General features: G+C 36.7%; 3 protein-coding genes across 5 annotated transcripts in view; 1 reads left to right on the forward strand and 2 right to left on the reverse strand.

Annotated features, from left to right (window-relative positions):
• wdp (Leucine rich repeat protein windpipe) overlaps positions 1-5,969 on the forward strand; it is a 67,044-nt gene extending 61,075 nt beyond the window's left edge. Inside the window, exon 3 of the mRNA XM_034982876.2 lies at positions 2,734-5,969. Within this exon, the coding sequence (XP_034838767.1) occupies positions 2,753-4,996 (2,244 nt within the window). The 5' untranslated portion in view covers positions 2,734-2,752 and the 3' untranslated portion in view covers positions 4,997-5,969. The remainder of the gene's footprint in view (positions 1-2,733) is intronic.
• Positions 2,733-11,662, reverse strand: LOC117989605 (insulin-like growth factor-binding protein complex acid labile subunit). 3 transcript variants are annotated; one of them, XM_069504349.1, is made up of 4 exons: positions 11,423-11,662; positions 10,672-10,758; positions 9,593-9,790; positions 2,733-9,222 (listed from the first exon to the last, which is right to left on the reverse strand). In XM_069504349.1, exons 3-4 carry the CDS (start codon positions 9,770-9,772, stop codon positions 7,156-7,158), a joined length of 2,247 nt encoding a protein of 748 aa, XP_069360450.1. In that variant the 5' UTR covers positions 9,773-9,790; positions 10,672-10,758; positions 11,423-11,662; the 3' UTR covers positions 2,733-7,155. The 3 variants fall into 3 exon arrangements, with proteins under 3 accessions (XP_069360450.1, XP_034832868.1, XP_069360456.1); XM_034976977.2 differs by having other exon boundaries at positions 9,593-9,794; XM_069504355.1 differs by lacking the exons at positions 10,672-10,758; positions 11,423-11,662 and adding an exon at positions 10,412-10,435.
• A 718-nt stretch (positions 11,663-12,380) lies between these two features.
• On the reverse strand, positions 12,381-17,963 carry LOC117989618 (leucine-rich repeat-containing protein 15-like). The gene is made up of 3 exons (XM_034977000.2): positions 17,725-17,963; positions 14,775-14,953; positions 12,381-13,842 (listed from the first exon to the last, which is right to left on the reverse strand). The coding sequence occupies exons 1-3, from the start codon at positions 17,726-17,728 to the stop codon at positions 12,541-12,543; spliced, it is 1,485 nt and encodes a 494-aa protein (XP_034832891.1). The 5' UTR covers positions 17,729-17,963; the 3' UTR covers positions 12,381-12,540.
• Between the last annotated feature and the right edge of the window lie 4,658 nt (positions 17,964-22,621).

Below are 22,621 nucleotides of genomic sequence, written 5' to 3' on the forward strand. Positions count from 1 at the left end.
GGAGTGCCCATGCGCGGGACACGTCCTCCGCGTTTTGTTTTCATAGCATTCTTGCTGGTTTATCTTGGTATGAAAGTCGAGTTTTAGCTTTATTCCACTCCGTCTGTATGCGCTTCTCTCGATGTCTAACATAATAATATATGTAGTTATAAACCTATATATTTTGTGTAAAATATAACTACCTACGTGTACTACGAAAAAAAGAATAAGTAAATATACTTACACTTTTATATTAATAGGGGTAAAGTTTGCAAGTTTGTTTCTAGGCGGTAATCTCTGGAACTACAGAACTGATTTTAAAAATTCTTTCACCACTAGAAAGCTACATTATTCTTAAGTGAGATAGGCTATAAGATTTTATTTTCAAAAAATTAGAGATCCCTACAAAAATTGATGGGGCGGGTCGCTAATAAATAAATAAAATGTGCTTTTTGTTAGTTAGGTAGGTAGGTAGGTGCTAAAATTATTGGTAGTTGCATTGCATCTGACCTAGTTTCACAATAGCTATATAATATACCTAAATCAAATGATTGCACCGGTCAACTATTATAGACTCTGAATACAGTGTGAAATAGTATAATAGCGTCATGTGCTACAAAGGCAGGTCATACCTATAAGTCAAACTAATATTATTTTGTAATTTTTTTCTCGTCTTTATCACAGCCACGAATAATAATTTTGAATCATCTAGTTTTATTATATTAGTGATTGCCCGCGACTTCCCCCGTGTGTATTTAAAATCCCGTGGAAACTCGTTGAATTTCCGGTATAGTCAAATCATTTGTTCAAATTAGGTACTATTGTACTCTTATTGATAGTCAGTTGTTGGATTTGTAGGATGATATAGTTGTGATCATAGATTAATTAGGTTTTGGTCTCGCTCCGGATCTAATTAATCACTTATGTACCTAAACTTAAACCTGGAACTCTCGTATTAACTATCGTAGGTGAACTAGAGTTACCGACCAACAAGGGTTGCGAAGCTAAAGTGGCAGGACACATAATTCGAAAAACCGATGGACGTTGGGGTCCCAACATGCTAGAATAGCGACCTCGCACCGGAAAGCGCAGCGTTAGGAGACCCCGAACTAGGTTGACAGATGACATCAAAATATGAGTCGCAGAGAGCCGCTGGATTCAGGCGGCGCAAGACCGTGGTGTGGGAAAGCCCCTAAAAGAGACCTATGTCCAGCAGTGAACGTCTATCGGTTGATGATGATGATTACACTATGTTTTACATATTCAAGAGTTGACAGTCAAAATTTTTACAGTGTTACCTATTTTGACTTTGACCTTATTATGTCCTATGCACCTAGGCAGAAACGGACAATTTTTTAGAGATTGCAAAATATTAGCAAAATTATTTTATTTTAGGACTCCCGTAAATTAATAATGTATCCTGTAGGTACGCTTAGTACGAGATTTTATGTCACACCAACTTTCATAGTATTCGAGTGTCGACACACTTCCACGTTATAACTGAATCTTAACCGCCTTGTTTTAAAGTTCAAGTTTGTCTACACATCTACAGCCAACACTCCAAGCGGACACGTTGCGAAATTAAAATCAGTGGCATTGAATTTTTGACTACAATTCAAGGCACTTTAGGTCCATACTTTGACATTGGTACTGATTCTGAGCACAACCTAATTTTAGAGTATTCGCATCCTCTCCTTACTAATGTAATATGAAAAGGACAGACGCAGTTTGACAGTTTTAAATTTAATTTTTAGATGATAAAACCCATGATTTTAGCGCACAGTCGCGAGCCTACTGTTTAAATTTGTAGCGTGCACTAAAAAGAGTCTTTAAAATATGTAAAGTTCATGTTCTGTCCCTTTTCAGCATTGTTAACAAGAAAAGGATGCAGATACTCTAAATTTAGTTTAGAGAAACATAACGAAATCGGTGCCATTATTGTGTTTCGGCTCTCGAATTCTAGCAACGTTGGTGAGACGTAAAATCTTATACTAAGCGTACTGTTGTGTTGCGCAATACTCCACTTACGGTCAAGCACTCCGTCCCCCGCGAAGACGGTGCGACGGTATTCGCACAAACGGTTAACAACCATCTTCCTGTTGCTAACATTGAACTACTTCTGGTGGCGAGCGCCGGCCAAGTGCACCGAGGATGTTATTATGTAGCTACAAATAGAAACTGATTTGAAATTGAGCTTCACCCACGTTCAGTGCAATTTCATGCCAGCTGTTAAGAGTAATATCGCGTTGGAGTAAATTATTGACGGGTCCCATTTTAATACCTATGAATTTTGTATCTATTTACGAAGGTTTAAGAAAAGAAAGATTATTATCGACATGCAGTCTAAACCGATAATCTTTCTTTTCTTAAAGCTTACTTACCGAGCGTTTGCTTACCACATTTCATTGTTACACTGTAGAGAAACTCTTGTTTTGTCCCACATCTAAATTAGCACATAGCTTATAATAATATTAAATTTATTATTTTACCATTTACCATAGTTTAAATACCATAATACCAGAAGATTTACCAACAAAAATTTTGCGGTTGTAATTTAATATTGAATGTCATCGTTAATAACTAGATGGAACAAATTACTCTAACGTGAATAGCCTACAGCAAAGAATTGAGATACCTAGCCATCTTATTGAATCGTATACTCGCATAAGTCATAGTAATAAGTAATAGAAGTAAGAATTTGATCTTGGTATTATATAACCGATTTACTAAAATGACTTTTTTTCCTTCTTTCAGGTCATCAGTAACGACCAAGATGGCGTGGCTTCCTGCGTTTACCTGTCTTCTTGCTGCATCAATTCTGCTGGCACCAACGCTGGCTGCCGTCTGTCCCGAAAGCTGTGTTTGCAGCACTACACGCGACGGGCTTCACCGTGTCACCTGCAGCAATCTTCTAGAACTCTACAAATACACACTTCGACAGAAGCATCATAACATTAATATACTCGATCTTTCACATAACAACATCACCAAAATCACGCATGAATTGGAAAGGCTAACCGAAGTGGTAACACTAGATCTCTCTACTAATGGCCTTATGGAAATAAACAAATTTTTGCACAACATGAAAAAATTAGTTCATCTGAATCTCGCTCATAATCGATTACAAAGGATTTCATTAACATATCTGCCAGTGAGTGTCAGCTCTTTGGATTTAACTGGAAATCGCTTAACCGACGTGCCATCTGATTTAGCACATTTATCAAGTTTAGAACACTTAGAGTTGGAAGGAAATCCACTTGACTGTTCATGTAACAATATTGTTAGCAGAAATAGGTTATTAGCAGCAAATGTGTACATTGATGATGTTAAATGTCGTACCCCAGCCCATTTAAAAGGTCGATCTTGGCTAGAATTGAAAACAAAGGACATTTGTAAAGTCTCTAAGCCAGACTTTATGGATATGATGATGGGAGATGAACCGATTGATGCTGTGCGAATAGGTAAAGAAAGTACTGCCTTAAAATCCATGCCTTTGGTAGCTGGTAGTGATTTAGAAGATGGTAAAGTAGTTCATGGTGCTGATTTAGGAGAGGATGATGATAGTTTACAATTTATGAAAGTCGGACACTTATTATCATCCTCGCCGAATGAAATAGAAGGATCAGGTGAAGTCGAAAATGATAAAATACATGAAAGTAGTTTCGAAAGATCTGTCCCGAATGTTAACACAAACGATGATTTAATCGAAGGTTCAGGCGAAGGATCTGGTTTCTCTGGCTCTCTTAATCTCGATTTCAAAGATCAAACAGAAAGTAATCTAGAGACAACTACTTCCTTGATCGACGAACCAAGCAACGAGTCAGTTTATAAAATGTTACATACTGAAGAATTATTAGCTGCGCACAATATAAATATTCACTCTCATGATGATGCAACAGAAGGCTCTGGTGAAGAAGGGTCTGGTTTCTTTCCTCTTGATTATGACGATCATACGCAAAATGTTATAGAAACGACTACTGCTATAGTCGAAGATTTAAGCCCTGATCCAGTCCATAGAATATTTAAAGACGATGAAGAGACTAAGTCCACAGAATTTGAGTTTCCAGTGCCGGAACCTCCTTCTGTATATAAAGGTGGACCAAATTGGCATAGCAAACCAGACCCAGAAGTAGTAACAGAAATCGCATCCCCTGCATCCGTAACTAGAGATACTACAGTCTCCGAACAAATACGAGTTACTCAGGCCTCTGAAGTTCTTGGTCAAGCTCCACCCGGTGAAGAAAATGTAGTTACGCATAAAACCGGTACATATGTGTGCATCGCTTTGATAGTTGTTTTACTAGTGGGATTAATTGGATTTGCAATTACAAAAGGGCAGATGAGAAAGAGAAGGGATCGAAGACTCCTAAGGCAGCAAAAACGAGATGTGGAAAAGGCTTCAAAAGAGATGGTAGATATGAACAAATCTTTATTAGGCAAACCGGCTGCTGTAGAAAATTCTGTGGAAAGAAAAGTGAATGGAAAATATGAACTTGTCCCTACACATGAGTCCCTTCAGAAAAAAGGAGAAAATGGTGACGTTGCAAAGGGCACAAAACATGAAGCAGAGAGAACTGATAGTCCGCATGATACAAATCAAAACAAAAGCAGTTCAGTAGATAATAATTTAGCACATCAAAACCAAGTGCCACAGCAAGAAACTTCATTTGATTCTGAACCGGGTATTACTAGTTCTCGCAAAGATAACAACTCTTTGTCGAGTGAAGATATTTTTGTCCCTGCAAATGATGATGAAAATCTTAGACCAAATAGTAACTTAGATTTAGATGTATCTCAACCACTAATAAATGGAGATCCTATTGTCGATTCAGATTACTTGTCGCCATCCCATGAATATGTACCTGTATATTCCCCCGATATGGGTCGAGTTCGAATTAAAATGACAGAAACACCTAAACCGAAAACACCAGTGCTAGTCACCAGAAGTAGGTCTAATGCTGGAGACATAATTATTACGCCAGCAACAGATGCAAATGCGTCAAAGTCAACTACTTGAAATTTAGTTTTATTAAACAGACTAAGAACAATTTTTGTCTATCAGTGTCACTAATAAGCAAGCACTTCACAATTGGCGAAATTCTGTGATTATTCAGAGTTGAAATTGTGTGGGAAGTGGGATACATACAAGTAGAAGTGAGGACTCTGTATACGAGTTGTGTGAAGATATTGACTGTATTAAGTACTGCCAAAGTGTGTTTGTAGTCGAGAGTGCCTTTATTGTAACTGTTTAGTGGTTTAGATATACATATTTATGAGAGCATATTGCGCGATAAATAGAAATATTTTTATACATGTAAAATGTTGCCATGTTCATTATATTATATAGATGTAAAAACTGTTTTAATTATTACGAAAATCAACTTGTTGAATTAGTTTGTTGGTAACACAATTTGTACAATCTTGTATTGTATAACTTTCGGTTTCGGTACAATTCTTGAGTTGTCAATGGTTGTGTACTTACCTATTTTATCCTGAATGTTTTAACGGCAATGTTAAGCAACGAATGGTTTAGCTGGTTGTAGTCTATCATCTTATAATTTCCTATTTTAAGAGTATGAAATAATTTTCGTACTTTTTGCAGTATATGTTCCTTATGAGTAATTTTATTAAATTATTAGTTACATAAGATTGTGATACCATTTATTTTAAGTAACACATGCTATTAGGATTACATTATGTATGCAGGAAAATAGTTCATTCATTGTACATTTCTTTAGATAATTTTATTTGAAATTATTTTACCTAATAACTAAAAATGTTTAAATGCTGTATCTCTCTGCTTTAGCTGGCATGTTTTAATTATTTCTTTTTTTAATTTATCGACTTTGAAATTTTTATTTGAACCAAACTTCCTACACTAAAAAGTTATTAATGGATCAAAATAGAGAACAATAAAAGTATTTCAATGTAAAGAGATTTATAAATGATGTAATTTTATTTTGAATGATATAAAGCGTTAATTGAATCTATATGTAGTTTTTTTCTTGCCCATAATAATTATACATAATATATACTTCTAAGTTACCCTAAAGATTAAAATATACCTACCAGTTATCAACGTATTAACGACGCATCCTTAACTAAAAAGGTATGACTGTCTTTGCATAAGATTTCCTACATCACTTACTACTATATAAATAAATAAAACCTATTCCAAAAGGATCATTAATTTATTTTATGTTTGCCATAGTGGTAAACATTTCAAAAAGCTGTTTAGTGTTGTTAGATTAAGTTTTTTAACTGTAGTAGAAATCAAAATAAATAAGTAGACACGAGGTTACAGATATCTATCGTAAGCAACAGGTTGAGGTGACGATTGGAGTGGGGATGCCCCGCACACCCGCCCAACCCCCGCGCTAACCCGGTGTGGGTGACGTGCGGGTGTACGAGGCGTCCTACCAGCCTCATACCCCGATTTTCATCTCGACTTGTCGTGGACTATATCTTATTAAAAAACAGCTAAAATATACTGAAACGTATTTTAATGCTCATTATCGTTATTATGGGCTGATCATGGAATTAGGAAATACTTAGTACCTAATGGAGCTAATTTTATAATCATCATATTTTTGTCCATACAAAACATGTCAAAAAATGATCACTTAGCTCATAAATTAATTATTATTGATTAGCTTTTGGAACGCCTATAAGTACTAAAATTTGTTTAAAAAATACTTATTTTACAAAAAAAATGCTTTTACTAGGCATCAATATTATTTTTATGCAAAGCAGTGCCTCTTGAAATTATTATAGCAAAAGGTGGTTAAGAAGTCGATACACAATAATTAAAGTTAAACGTTTATGCTTATAAAGGAACTATTTCGAATACATCATATATACATAAAAATAATGTACAAACTACCAGTCCGCCTCAGCTTCGATCGGGTGGCATTCTCGAAATTCTTGCTTAACGGAGATCTGCGTTACAGAGGGAAACTACATGCAGCCACTCAGTTTTTCTTTATAAATATAAATACGTATATACTGCATACGTAGGTACAATATTTAGATTCGTACACGTCTAGATTATTACCGTATAGTTTGTAAAATATAATTTGTACGTGTGAGTATAACTTAATCATTATTTTAGAAAATTAGACATCATTAAAGGAATTAGTTAGCTACCTACTTACAATAGAATTAAATGTACCTTATTCAAAAGTCACTCTCTCTTGGGCGATTTTCATCAGAAAACCGTCGAACTCTCGGACGAAGCGGTCTTTCTAATTCGGCTTCAACTTCTATGACACTATCATCTTCTGTATTGTATTCCGAGAATCGCCGTCGTCTTGCCCCTGGGCTTTGTTCTAATTCGGCTATTTCATGACTACCATATCTTTGATATCTTCTTCGTCGTCTTTTATTTCTATCAGCAGTAGTTTCTGTTAGCTCTATGTCATCTTCATCTAACACAGGTATATCACCATTCCTTTCAGTTTCTTCTAATAAATCACCACTTGATTTGGTTTTTCTCTTGCCCCTTCTTCGCTTAGTTTTGCCAGTGCCGGTCTCATTCAAAGATTGACAAGAGGCATTCAGTTTAGGCATAGAGAGAGCTTCATCATATGATGGTGGTGCGATTAAATCTCTCGGATCTGGCGTGTTGCATAAAGCTTCCTGCTCTGCTCTCATTCTCAGTTGTCTCAATCGGTCTCTAGCTTCTTCAACTTGTCGCTCTCTGTCAGCTTGCATTGCTGCTAAACGACGATTCATAGATCTTCTAATGAAGTTAATAAGTATAATACACAACGCAAGTCCAACAATCATAACAATTATGAACCATATTAAATTATCAGCACTCCCCACTCTTTCACCGGGGTTCCATACAAAGTAGCAGGCTTCTAACCATGTTTGTCCTATAAGAGCTACAGGACTATTGCAAATCAGGTTATATGACTCTTCTTTTTTATTTGGCTCCAATGTAACATATTCATAAAAATCATTCATATCACTATCTGCGCAATCGCATCTCCACATATTGTCACTTAGATCCAGCCTATCCAAATAAGGATTAGAATCAAAATAAGTTCTACTCCATACATGAATAAATCTATTTCCGATTACGCTAAGCCCACTAAGACGAGGTAACATAAAAAAAGTGTAATTACTGATGGAACTTATTCTGTTGTAGTTCAAATTCAAATATTTTAAAGTGTTTGAAGAAATGCTGTCTGGAATGTGAGATAACAGATTGTGTGATAAATCTAGTTCCACAAGTGAAGGAAGTCCTTCAAATGAATCCTTTCCAATCGTACTAATTTCACACGTGCTCATGTCTATAATTGATAATGATGTCGATTTTAAATGACCAACTCTGCTGAGATAGTTTCTAGCAAGTTTGATTTGGGTCAGTGATGGCATTTCTAAAAGACTGTCTTCAGGTATGTGGGCTATTTCGTTCCAGGATAAATCTAAATATCTAATCATACTTAGTCCCCGAAAAGTGTCACTTTTGATGGATCCAATATTATTATTAGATAGATCTAAATATTCCAGTTTTGTATTATTTATAAATTCGTTGCTTCTCAAATATCGTATCATATTATGATTAATTATAACTTTTCTAAGATTTGGAAATCCAAACAGGTTAGGTTTGAAAACGTTACAGTAAGAAATATCCAAATATCGCAAAGAACTGGAGAATAAAGAATTAGCTGTAGAAGATAACTCTAATCGATAGTTATGTGACATTTTCAAGAATAATAAAGAAGGTAAGTACGATAGTTCATTGTGATTTATAAAGCTCAACTGACAATTGCTAACATAAAGACTTTTCAAAGTGGGTGATACAAGACTTTGAATCCTTAATAAAGGATTGTGGTTAATTTTTAAAACACTGATATTAATAAGACCACTTAGTGGCGATCGTCCATGAATGGAATCTATTTCGCAGTTATCTAAAATTAGTGTTTCTAATGAAGGACTTATAAATAGTTCTTGATTTGCCAAGTTTGCCATCGTCCTTAACTTGTTTCTTGATAAGTTCAATATTTTAAGATTGGTGGCTGGTTTTAATACTTCATTAGGATTGAGACTTATCCATGATTCAAAACGGTTTTTAGATAAGTTCAACATTTCCAGCGATGTAAGATTTTGCAATGCATTCTCTGGTAATTCTTTTAACTGGTTGCCACTTATGTCCAAAGATACAAGATTATTGAGCTTGTATATGTGTTCCGGAAACTTGGAGATGTCATTGTTTGAAATGTTTAATTTCGTCACCTGAAAATGAAATGTTAAAAGTCGAGATAACTATTATTTATAAAATACTTAAATTACAGATTTAATATGAAGTATTAAATATAAATTAAATAAAAGAACTGAATACATAAATGTGTTATAGCACGATAGAATATTATACTGAAAATGACTCCACTTATATAGGATTTTTATAGGAATTGTAAGAAGCGCAAAACTTTGGAGCACGAAGGCGAACGGCGCGCAACTTCTCGAGCAGAGTTCCAACTTCCAACATGCACTCTGCAGTATGAACGACTTCATACATTTCCTTGTATTATAAGTATAGCTCTAAAACCGCGTTGGGTGACTATCCAAACCTCAAGAGTGTATTTAATAGGTAAAAAAAAAATACCTTTGCATTAATGCCAATAGGAAGATCCGTCAATCCTCTGCGTGAACAGTCCACGCTAGTTCTCTCTGTGTTACACGAGCACAGATAGCAGATTTCATTTGAATGATCATCGAAATCCAGAAAATCCGCATTTGCCATAAATAGGAGCCATAGCAGCCCCGAAGTCCGTAGAAGAATCATTACGTCCGTCTATCATTACTACCTGTAAAGTAAAATCAGTAAACAATTACATTATCTCCTTAGATATAGTTGGCAATCCTACCGAGCTCAGGCTAGATTGAGACGGTTCATTACTTCTTTTGTTTTCAAAGCAACATCAACGCAGAAACGTTGCCGAAGGATCCCATCGCATTACTATGCGACTAATAGAAGGCATGACCCACAGCATTATGGAATATGATCCAATCGTCATTTATATTTTAATACTGCTGTCATTGTTGATTCTATTAAGACAGCCTGCTTATCATCATCATCATGATCAACCCATCACCGGCTCACTACAGAGCACGGGTCTCCTCTCAGAGTGAGAAGGGTTTTGGCCATAGTCTACCACGCTGGCCATGTGCGGATTGGTAGACTTCACACACCTTTGAGAACATTATGCAGAACTCTCAGGCATGCAGGTTTGCTCACGATGTTTTCCTTCACCGTTAAAGCAAGTGATAATTAATTAATTAAAACGCACATAACTCCGAAAAGAGGTGCGTGCCCGGGATCGAACCCCTGACTTCCGATTAGAAGGCGGACGTCTTAACCACTAGGCTACCACTGCTCATTCTTATGATGTGAATCATTATCTCAAATTTTCTTTAGATGTACCTACCTGCCGTCTGATTGCACCTTAACAGTTATGAATCATGATATCTGTACACCTGCACTAGGTTTCTTTTATTTAATTTTCTTGTCACGCGTATTACCACCCCAAAAAGGAGCATGGCCAACTAACAATAAGTTTAGGCTCAGAAAATAAATATCAACATTTGCGAGTACGTATATACATGTAACAATTTTATCTTTGTTATCAGAGATGATAAAGGAAACTCGTACTTAGTTTACTGAATTTAGGTCGTTATACTTACCTACATTAGGTACATTTACTGCTATTAGATCTGTAAACGTAAATTCTTCGTTTAAATTCCATGAAGTACTAAGCACATGTATCTTTTCTGTAACAAGTCAGAATTCAGATGATATAATCATTTTATTATTGTGACTAATATTCTGAAGAGAAACTGATAGTACATGTTTATCAGTGACTAGTCATCGAATACATATTTTAGATCAAGAGGTGGTTATAGAACACAAAGTACTTGATAAAGGGGTGCAAATACAAGAGTAATAGTATGCTAGGTAATTTGTTTAGTTTCATAAAGAGAATAAACTTTTTATTATTCACACTAAGCATTTATATAGGTAGTTAGTTACCTATACCACAGATCGCTTTTCTTTTATGTAAAGGCTATATTACCTAGATACTTGATAATTATATTATACATATAGGTTCGCTTTAATTTGTAGGTCTTTGATTTAAATATTTGCCACACAATTTCTAATAACTTATTGATTATCTGATTTAATAATACATACTTCTACACTAATATTATTAATGCGAAAGTGTGTATGTCTGTCTACTAGCTTTTCATGGCCCATCCGTTCGACTGATTTTAACGAAATTTGGTACAGAGATGGCTTGTATCCCGGGGAAGGACATGGGCTACTTTTTATCCCGGAAAATCACAAAATTCCCACGGGATTTTTAAAAACCTAAATCCACGCGGAAAAAGTCGCTCGCGGGCATCATCTAGTTTCATATAAAGTAAATCTTCTTACCTTTAATTAATCACATGATATGTTTGTTTAGTATCAGTTCCAACAAAAATCACTGATTGTAGAACCACTTATAAATTCACAAGAGATGACAAAATGTTTAATGATAATTATTTTTTCCACAAACTGTGATTCAAATGTCAAAAAGTTTCTAATTATTGGTCATAATAACTGTTTACGTGTGTCTTGGACCAGCAGATAACTTTGTATGAGCCGAATTAACGCATGATGTGTTATCAATGACAATGATAAGGACTATGGAGATTTGTAGGTGTGGTAATTACAGGTATTGATCATTATATTGCTATTGTTGATAGTATCAGTAGTCACTAAATTATAAAAACTCAGTTTAAAACCAGTTATATATCCTGGATGTGTATAAGAGTGGGTAGGTACCTACCTACATATAAAATGTTTTTATTTGATACAAATATCTCTATCATACTTTGTTGACTTGATAGTGGGTAATATTGAATTCATAATAGTGTTATCCGTTGCTACTGAGCTCACGGTTTTAAAAACTATTTCCAGGACAATGTACAGTACCACCAACTTATATTCAGGTGACAGCGTCGCTAGGAGAGTATTTGGTTTTGCTATTTAAGAAGTTCACCAAGAAAAAATAGAATCAAAATTCTTTCAAGATTCATATATTGCAACACTAGCTGATGCCCGCGACTTCGTCTGCGTGGATTTTGAAATGGCGGCTAACTCAACTCTAGTTCCATTTTTGCCCACCTGAACAGATAAGTTGGTGGCACTGTTAGCTAGCAGATGACTATCTATATTTTTATTTCAGTGCCATCTAGCAGCAAGAGCATTAACAACATAGCACCGGTTGGGCCGTGGTGTGCCTTGCATACAATGTTCAAAGCATGCCACTAGATGTCGGTAGGGGTAGCAAAATAAATTATTACGAAATAAATAATTTTGTTTTGGAAAACTGTTATTTATACAAAAATATTTTTAATATTTTTTAATTTAATTTTATTTCTTAAAACAATTAATGCTCTTAACTTAAACACTACGAACCAATCATTATCAATCGTATACAACACATTCTAAGTCCCATACCTGCTATAAATATAAATTATAATAATTATTACTTATAAAACACAAATTCAATCTATATTAATGTCTACTGCTCGTCTCACTGACCGTCTGTCATGGACCCTTGGTCTCGTTTCGGTCAAATCACCAATCGATCTAGACCTTCTATATCTTCTATTATTAGTATTATTTTCTTCTTCATCAACAAAATCTGGCAGTGAATGGAAAGAAGTGTTCAAGCAAGGCATTAGGAGGGCTTCGTCATAAGTCGGAGGCGATTCCTCTCGTAATGGCACTCTTACCTCCACTGAATCAGGTCGTCGTTGTGTTGCATTGCCATTCAAAGCAGTTGTCTCTGGTGTTATTCGTGGAGCAGGTGGGTTTAAAGCCATGATGCCTCGACATACGCACGAAGTAATAAGAGCTCCTATAAGCATCCCAAGGAATACAGCCATTATATTGAAAGCCGATGTAGCATTTCCATCGGCATGCCAAGTACGTATATACGCCTGCTGCCAACTCAATTGTGTCACATTCGAAGGGGAGTAACAGATCAAGGATCCCCTGTCATGAACTTTCGGCGGCTCCTTTGTCATGAACTCATAAGTGAGTAGCAGGTTGACTCTAAAACCTTCACAGCTCCAACGGTTTCCCTTTACACGAACTTCTCTCAAAAATGGGTTTGAGGCAAAGTGTGAAGTTGACCATACTTCCTTAAACTCATTACCCCTCAAATCTAAAACCGCTAAATGCGGTAATGCTGAAAAGGTGCGATCATTTATCGTCGATATCTCATTGTAACTCAAATCTAATTCTTGTAAGGAGGTCGAAGCTAGGTTATCAGGTATAGATTCAATTTGGTTCAGTGACAAATTTATTTCGAGCAGAGTGTTCATTTCAGTCAAGGAGTTCATGTCTATGTTCGTAATTTGGCAATTGCTTAAATGCAAATTTCTCAGAGAAGGCGATTGGAATTTTGGAACTTCTGTAAAATAGTTTCTGGATAAGATGAGCACTTCTAAACTTGTTGTTCTTGCAAAACTTGCGAGTTGGAGATTATTTATACGATTCTCCGATAAATCGAGATATGTCAGCCGGGACATTCTCACGAAAGCGTCTTCATCAATCCTATTTATCTTATTTTTTGATAGATCTAATTTTTGAATATTGAAAGTATTTTCGCTTCTTAGCCACGAGTCGTAGTTGTTATTTGATAAGTTAAGTGCATTCAATCTTTGCCAGCTGTGGATGTAGTCAGGTAACGGTCCCGATAAACGGTTTCCAGAGAGATCCAATATCTCAACTTGATTAAAATTCTGCATTTGTTCGGGAAATGTGGCGAAATTATTGTTGCCCAGTAGCAACACTTGAGCCTGAAAAACAAATTCTAAATAGTGCGACTCAGAAGAAAAATTTAATGATTTTTCTTTTGCTTTAACGGTGAAGGAAAATGTCGTGAGGAAACTTGGTGACTTGGTGAGCATGCTTGAGAGTTCTCCATAATCAAAGGTATGTGAAGTCTCTAAAATTCCAATCCACACTTGGCTAGCGGCGTAGCTGACTAAGGCCTAAACCCTTCCCATTCTGAGAAGATACCCGTGCTTAGTAGTGTGCCGGTGATAATGATGATGATGATGATGTTTCATGATTATGACATTAAGTACGAATATAATATGTTAGGTATACACAAACTTAATATTATGGACAGTATTTTATTTAAAACTAGCTTATGCTCGCGACTTCGTCCTCATGGACTATACTCAAGCCCCTATTTCACCCCCTTAGGGTTGAATTTTCAAAAATCCTTTCTTAGCGGATGCCAACGTCATCTAATAGCTATCTGCATGCCAAATTTCAGCCTGATCCGTCCAGTAGTTTGAGCTGTGCCTCAGTCAGTCAGTCAGTCACCTTTTCCTTTTATTTTTTTACTAGCGACCCGCCCCGGCTTCGTATGGGTGCAACGTAGATACTAATGTGGAGTCATTGAGGTGTCATTGCCTCGGAAACTCTCAAATGAAAGGAATTTTTTCCGACCTAATTTACATTACTTCAATTTCTCTAGGGATCTCTAATTTTTTGAGAATTAAACTATAGCTATGAAGTATGAACCTTCCTCTTGAATCACTCTATCTATTGGTGAAAACCGCATTAGAATCCGTTGCGTAGTTTAAAAGATCTACGCGTTCATACATACATACATACATACAGACGCGGGAAGCGACTTTATTTTATACTATGTAGAGATACTTTTAGATTGCTATTTAGATTTATTTTGTGATCATAAAAAAGGTGACGTAGAACATACATTATAAATCAAACCACCGGGCAACTGACTGAGCCCGCGATCAGCACAGTCTAAATAGATTAGATCTTCGTGAGTATAGGTTCTGCAAGGCTCTTCTTGCTCTTCCTCCATCTGCGGCAGGGGGCTCAACAGAACCGTCGCTGGCAGCAGCCATAACCACAGCGACAGAATTACGAAACCTGAAAACAAAATTTCAAAAATTTATTTTTGAAACTTGAAAAAAGCTGTGGTAGCCTAGTGGTTAGAACGTCCGCCTTCCAATCGGAGGTCGGAGGTTCGATCCCGGGCACGCATCTCTAACTTTTCGGAGTTATGTGCGTTTTTAAGTAATTAAAATACACTTGCTTTAACGGTGAAGGAAAACATCGTGAGGAAACCTGCATGCCTGAGAGTTCTCCATAATGTTCTCAAAGGTGTGTGAAGTCTGCCAATCCGCACTTGGCCAGCGTGGTAGACTATGGCCAAAACCCTTCTCACTCTGAGAGGAGACCCGTGCTCTGTAGTGAGCCGGCGATGGGTTGATCATGATTTTTGAAACAGAAATAGAAAAGTTTTTATTTGAGTAACCGTACATACTTCTTATTACAGTTATTAAAATACAAAGAAAATCCTCTGGAATCCTCAAGTGGATCTACCACTACTTAGCTTAGAATATTTTACTTTATTTTTTTATTCAGAGAGGTACAAGTTATGAAGTTAGCCTTTGACTGCAATCTCATCTTGTGGTAAGTGATGATGCAATCTAAGATGGAAGTGGGCTAACCTGGAAGAAGTATAGCAGCTAAACCCCCTTGATTTTCAGGTTTAGTGGTCTGTGGGTTTTCTACACGGCTTCGTACCGAAAAGCTAAATCGCTTCGCGGCACGGCTTCGTAGGGTGGTAACTATAGCCACGGCTGAAGCCTCCCTCCAGACCAAGGTAGAAGAAATTTAGAAATTATAGAATTCCAAATTTTCCCTGCCAAGAATCGAATCCGGGACATTCCGTTGATAAGATCACAGCGCTCACCAGAAGAACAAGCTAAAAACTTGGTACGTTTCAAAAATTTTGTACAGTACCCGGCAGGAAATATTGTTGATTAACAATAGAAAGAGATATTGGTTTCGTAGAGCGTTGTCTTTGTCGTTGAGACCGACAAAACATGAGATAGGTATGAGTGACAGCAGTGGCGTGCACAGGAGTTTAAGCCAGGGTATGCATTTAGGTATGAACTTATTTTACGGCAGGTTATACTGAAAATTAAGCATTGATTTATTATAATGAGGGTAAGCAGTGCGTTTATGCTTCTATGAGCTGCACGCCACTGAGTGACAGAGACAACGTTCTACAAATCCGAAATCTCTTAAGGTCGATGTACATATTTCTTGCAGGCTACTGTAGTGTCGTTCATTACTGGAGTGAGTCATAACCACGCTATTTTATCAGTTAAAATAATAATAATCTTTCCAAACTGATTTGCACTTTGTTGAATTATTATCTAGGTACTGAATAAAGCGATTTGCCTGCTGCAGTGATTGCTTCAACGAAATTGGTTCAAGGTAGTGGCATATTTAGCGATTCGTGCTAATTCACGTTTCTCCTCCGGCGCCGGCGTACAGTAGGTAGGTACATCACAGTTTTATAACTGTCTATAGTCTGATTTTTAATTCCGTGGAATTCTGACGTTTCTTAATGTTACCAGAGATAAAATAATTCCCACAAAGAAGAAAACTTTAAATATTGTACATAGGTAAATTCAAGTACATAAATCAATTGCCGCATGTATGTAAGATCATCACTTGAGAACAAATCAACCGATTTGGCCGATTTTTTGTTGTTTTCGTAAAGAACAAGGTTTTTGTGAAAGAATTTCTTTAAAAATCCTGAATCATAATCTAAGCGTGTACTTTTAGGTACATCAAGATAATTAAAAGGAACTAAAAATAAACTAAGAAATGGTCAACATTTATAAGTCAAGATTACATCCTCAAATCAACCGATCCCATTGCTGCCAGTTTCCACTCTCCACTGTTAAAGATTACACCCTATTTAAGTGCGAAGTCTTAGGGCTTTTTATTTTGATAGGGATTTAATGTAATTTGGGGTTAAAATCGAACTTCAGGTGGCGGTCACACTGTTTTTCATACAAATAACTCCCCTGATGTATAAAAATGACAACGTCAGAATTCCACTTAAATTCCGAATTAAAAATCAGAGTATAGGTACCTACTTGGTTAAATGAAAATTTGTGAATCCGCCATCTTTCAATTTGATAAGATTACGACATAAAAATAAATGCATGGAACTTTTAATCCGGACTAAAAATTATATAAGTATTATAAGATACCTAAATAAGTTTATCTTAGCACGTGACAAAATTTAAAATAATATGTCGAACCATAATTTTTAAAGCAATTAATCATGATAAACATAAACAATATTTTCTATTTTTCTTCGTTCCTTCATTCGATACATCTAATGTAAATAATTATAAATCTATGATTTCAGTGTAATTTGAAAAAATAGTGGACTTGTCTCTCTACATCTTTTAATAGTAAATACCTTCAGACTGTATGCTTGTGCTAGAATTGTTTGCTCATTATATTATTTTATACATAATATTTGATTAGGTATGACAAACTTATTATAAATTCACTAGCTTATGCTCGCCACTTCGTCCGCGTGGACTACATAAATATCAAACCCCTATTTCACCCCCTTACGGGTTGCAATTTCGAAAATCCTTTCTTAGCGGATGAATACGTCATAATATCTATCTGCATGCCAAATTGCAGCCCGATACGTCCAGTAGTTTGAGCAGTGCGTTGATAGATCAGTCAGTCAGTCACCTTTTCCTTTTATATATCTAGAAGATTCACTTTGAATAATTTTTTTATTGTTATAATTGGAACATTTTGAAGTAAATGAATTATCTGTTTATTGTTATTATTACAACATTAGTCACGCTTACCCATTAGTGCCGTTCCTTCCACTTCATGTTATGATAACGTGCACTTTTTCTTCACACTTGTAATATTCACTTCATTTGTGTCACTAATTCCCTTCAAACTTCCACTGCATTCACGTGCATTAATTGTTATATTCTCATGTTTTGTGATTCATTACCAAATTGGAAGGTATTGCAAGACTACATATTATCTACAAATGTCAACGGATGGGCACCACTAGCTGTGTCAGGCAGTACAAAATACAGGTTGCTCGTTTTGCGGTATGAATCCGATACGATAACACCTAAATATATAAAAGGAAAAGGTGACTGACTGACTGACTGATCTATCAAGGCACAGCTCAAACTATTAGACGGATCGGTCTGAAATTTGGCATGCAGATAGCTATTACCTATATGACGTAGGCATCTGCTAAGAAAGGATTTTTAAAAATTCAATCCCTAAGGTCGCAAGCATAAGCTAGTTGGAATATAAATAAGTGAAAAAGTTTTATTTTTATCTTTATTCGATTGCAAGTCAGCCCTTGGCTGTAATCTCGTCTGGTGGTAAATAATGAAGTAGGCTAACCCTGGAGGGGTATAGCAGTTTTTATTAAACTCCTTAATATCGATTTCTACACGGCATGAGGTGGGCATGGGTACCAGCTAACTTAGTGTCTAACACTGAATGATAGCCACCCAGTCAAATGATTGACATTGGTTGGCTCTACATTGCTGTGTCACTAAGTGACACTAAAATGGTTTTTCGTAGAAAACCTTCAATGGATTAAAAATAAATGTCAAATGAGCGCGGTGGCTATCAATCCGTATTAGACACTGAGTTAGGAAATCAGTAGCATGAACGCTAAATCGCTTGGCGGCACGGCTTTGCCGGTAGGGTGGTAACTAATCATGGCAGAAGCTTCCCACCAAAGCAGACCAGAGACAATTAAGAAATTATGAATTTCGAAATTACCAATATCGGGAATCAAAACCGGAATCTCTCACTGATAAGATCTCAGCGCTAACCACTGCGCCAGAGCGGTCGTCAAACACTTTTTCAAAATTTACAAAAACTACTAGTTTAATTATCTTGTTGAGGTATTTGACTTTATAAATATTTTATTTACTTAGTATACTTATTTAAAGCGAACAACCTGTACAATGTTATCTAAACTCTCTTATCACTGATTAGGCGCGTATTGACTTATCGTCGTACCTAAAGAAATAGTTTTGTTCAAATATAAATAACTTACAGCAAGGTTTTAAAACTAAATCTGTAACACATAAGTATTAAAATTAAATAAGAACAATAACTCTTATCGAGAATTACATTTTTGTTCCGTTTGCCGTTTAGACCCTGGGGCTATGGAGTCTTAGTGCTAAAAAAAATTACGAGACATTTCACCGCGATTAATACAGAACACAGGTGACAGAAGGGCTGGCTCGTTTTTTGCGCAACGGATCAACCTGGCTGTCCAGCGCGGAAATGCAGCACCATTCTACACGGGCATGATTTGTATAGTAATTAGTAAAGGCTAGCTTTAAGTTTTATTGTAATATTTTCAGAACAAGTCATAGATCAAAATAATTAGGTAGGTACTTACCTATTTATTCAAGGTGGGTAATTGCTTAGCTAAAATGGCATTGGGCAGGGTACATAGTACCCCACTAGGTGGACGGACGACATCAGACGAGTCGCAGGAGTCGCTTCCCTCAGTGGCGTGTCTTCCCTACAGACAATTATGTCCAGCAGGGGACGTCTATCGGTTGATAATGATGATGATGATGGTGGGTAATAACACTTACCACCCGTAAGTAAGTGGAGGTGGTGTAGTAGGTTGGCACCAGTTTCTCCTCGGTGGTTGGCACAGACCACCACCTATAGACGCCTAAAAGCCGGACACTCCCGATTGCCAAGCTTAGGCAGTTGCTTAGCATAAAAGTCGGCCCGCGCCCGTTCGGTACCCTCATTCCGTACATTGTTTTGATTACGTGACTTTTGAGTCCACCAATCACAACAAAGCACTCTCCCCTGTCCCCCGCCAACAATTTACCATTTTGTTTTCATGTAAAACCTTGTGTATGCGTACTCTTGAGGTTCAATTCTCTGTGTAAGTTGGTGTTATACTTATAACATAAGTAATAATCTAGTGGCTAACTTAACTATCTCGCGATCGATTGGGCCAAGAAAAAGTTATTGGTTTTTTAATTCGTAGCAGCCTGGAGTTGGCGACTGGTCTCCGGTCTTGTTGGATTGGATTCCGTTCCATATTGGACTATAAAAGTAACGGATTAGAGCAGTACAACTCTGAATGCAATAATATCTCTTGCGTCGTTACTCGTTGGCTAGTCGATCGTTGATATTGTATGTTCGAACAACAGCTAGATCTTAAAATTACTGTTCGAAAAGTGCAACTCGACTTGAGCTGTGAACTACTAATAGCCAATCTGGCATGACGTCATTGCTCCTCAAATCCTAAGTGCTCGAGGATTAAAATCAGGTGTCGAGTTTGCAAAAACGCGACACGTTCGCGTCCTCACGCCTGTCTGAACTTGTTTGTGGTCTCACCCCCAGCTTCCAATGGGGTGGTAAGCTTTCGATTATTATTGAAGATGCTTCTATGGAGGTAAAGAGTAATTTTTCTATTAATTTTCAGTTTTAATTTAATCCTCATTAATATAGCGGTGCTAGCGTACTTATAATGGTTAAGACCTCGGTCTATTCGGACGGTCCAGCGTTCAATCCCGGGCACGTACCGATTGTCTAGTAGGTATGTGTCCACAGCTGGGTATAGACATTTTCAAGAGCGTGCTACCAAACTCGGTCCTCCGCCTTCCACGTCCACCCGCTTCCCGCCACCTACAGGAGGTCGTCCTACACTGCGCTTACCAGAACGCGGTCTCCACTCGAACACGTCTGCCTCATCAGCCGTCGGTTCTGCGACAGATGTAGCTTGCCACTTCAGCTTGCTAATCCTTTGAGCTAAGTAGATATACCGGTCACATCTGTTCTTCTGCAAATTTCCTCGTTCCGGGATTTTATCCATGAGAGAGACGCCAACATACCTAATTCACTACTCCATAGGGCGATGAAATACTCGACAAACATCAATGTCGTTGTTTATCAAGTCCTAAAAATTTTGCATGAAGCAAAATAGAGCTAGAAATCAGGAAGTTATGCTAGCGCATATCACAAAAACCGTTTTATTTCGTAAGCGTGGAAATTTTCAAATTTCTGCACCGATTTGCTTGCGCCGTTCAATAAATAAGGATACGGCCCATTAGAGGCGGTCCAGCAAATCTTTGGCCGCCGAACGACACTTACTTAGACTTAAACTGTTCCCGAGAGCTATTTTCCGGAGATTTGGGATTGCGACCGACGTGTTAGATGTACGAGTTGTTGTTGAACAAGATAACTTCATAATTGTACCGCTATTATAAATAGATACTGTGGGAAGTTGGGGGACATGGTTGTTTAGGTAGAAGTACTACTTTCTGATGAATACAATGGTTTTGAAATAACCATTTCACAAACGTTACTAAATCAATTAGTAACTATGATGAAATAGGTAGTCGAGAGTATATAAACAATTTCATGCAAAAATATCTGATATAAGAATGTAGTATATAACTCATAAATATGCATTACAACTTATAAAAAGAGCAAAGCCGTCTTATCCTAAATGTAGGATTTGTAAGGTTGCATTTACAAACGATATAAAATATGAAAACAATAAAACTTTCGTCTTACATCAATTTAGAGCCAAGGGAATTATAAGGTCCGGCGGAGAGATCAATTGCTGACCCTTCCATATCTTAATACCCGGGGATCAAGGAAATATAATACCGTATTTATTTGTGCCCGCTAAGGATCTGCCCTTCATATGTTAAGATGCTTGACCCTTGAAACGAGATGAAGGCAATTTGCTCTGTACTCCGTGATCCTTTTTGCAATTTGCTTTAATAATACTAGTTTAATTGTTAAAGATCAAATTATTATGTCTGCGGATATAACTGGTAACAATGTTTCAAAGGAATCTAAAATGGACGTCATTACCAAGTAGTGAACTAATTGCACTCGGCAATAAAATAAAAAATCATAGCTCTGAGCTTGATAAACCTGCACGAACAATCAATTTGTGCAAGCAATGTCTTATATTTACCTAGTATCTCAAAGTTTATATATATTTAAGTGTCTATTTACTCAACCCACTCCACGTAAAATATGCTGAGTATTTAACGTACATATTTGGGAGACTGTCTTCATTTCAATCCGCTCCTTCGATCGCTCTCAGCTTCAAATGTCAATCCTTTTACGTTAGGCATGTGCCTTTAATTTATTTACTTTTGTCGATAGGTACTAGAAGTTTTATCGATATTAGAATATGTAAAAACTTGTGCTCGTGACTTCGTCCACGCGGACTACATAAATTTCTAACCCCCCTATTCCACCCCTTTGTATTTTCAAAAACACTTTCTTAGCGGATGCCTACGTTATAATAGCTGTCTGCATGCCAAATTTCAGCCCGATCCGTAGTAGTTTGAGCTGCGTGTTTGAGATCAGTCAGTCACCTTTTCCTTTTATATATTTAGATAGATATACCTACAGTCTTCCAGTATTGCATACTACCTATTTCAGTTTTCTTAAAATAAACATAACATGCAGATATCATCTACTATATTATCATTCAAAGATTTTATGTAATATGATAACTGATAATAAATTGATTGTGTCTTCGATTATAGTCAATCCATTCATATATCGATACATTTTTAGGTCTGAGTCCCATCACTAAACCATTTAAAGTATTGATGGCAGCAGAATAAAACAGCATTGAGTCGATGTCGCATCCATAAACCCTTCGTCGGGAAACAGGCTTATTCTTCCGATGAGTGCTATCGCTCGTGGCCTTTTAGA

This window comes from Maniola hyperantus, chromosome 2 (assembly GCF_902806685.2).
Source record: "Maniola hyperantus chromosome 2, iAphHyp1.2, whole genome shotgun sequence".
NCBI classification, from domain to species: Eukaryota; Metazoa; Arthropoda; class Insecta; order Lepidoptera; family Nymphalidae; genus Maniola; species Maniola hyperantus.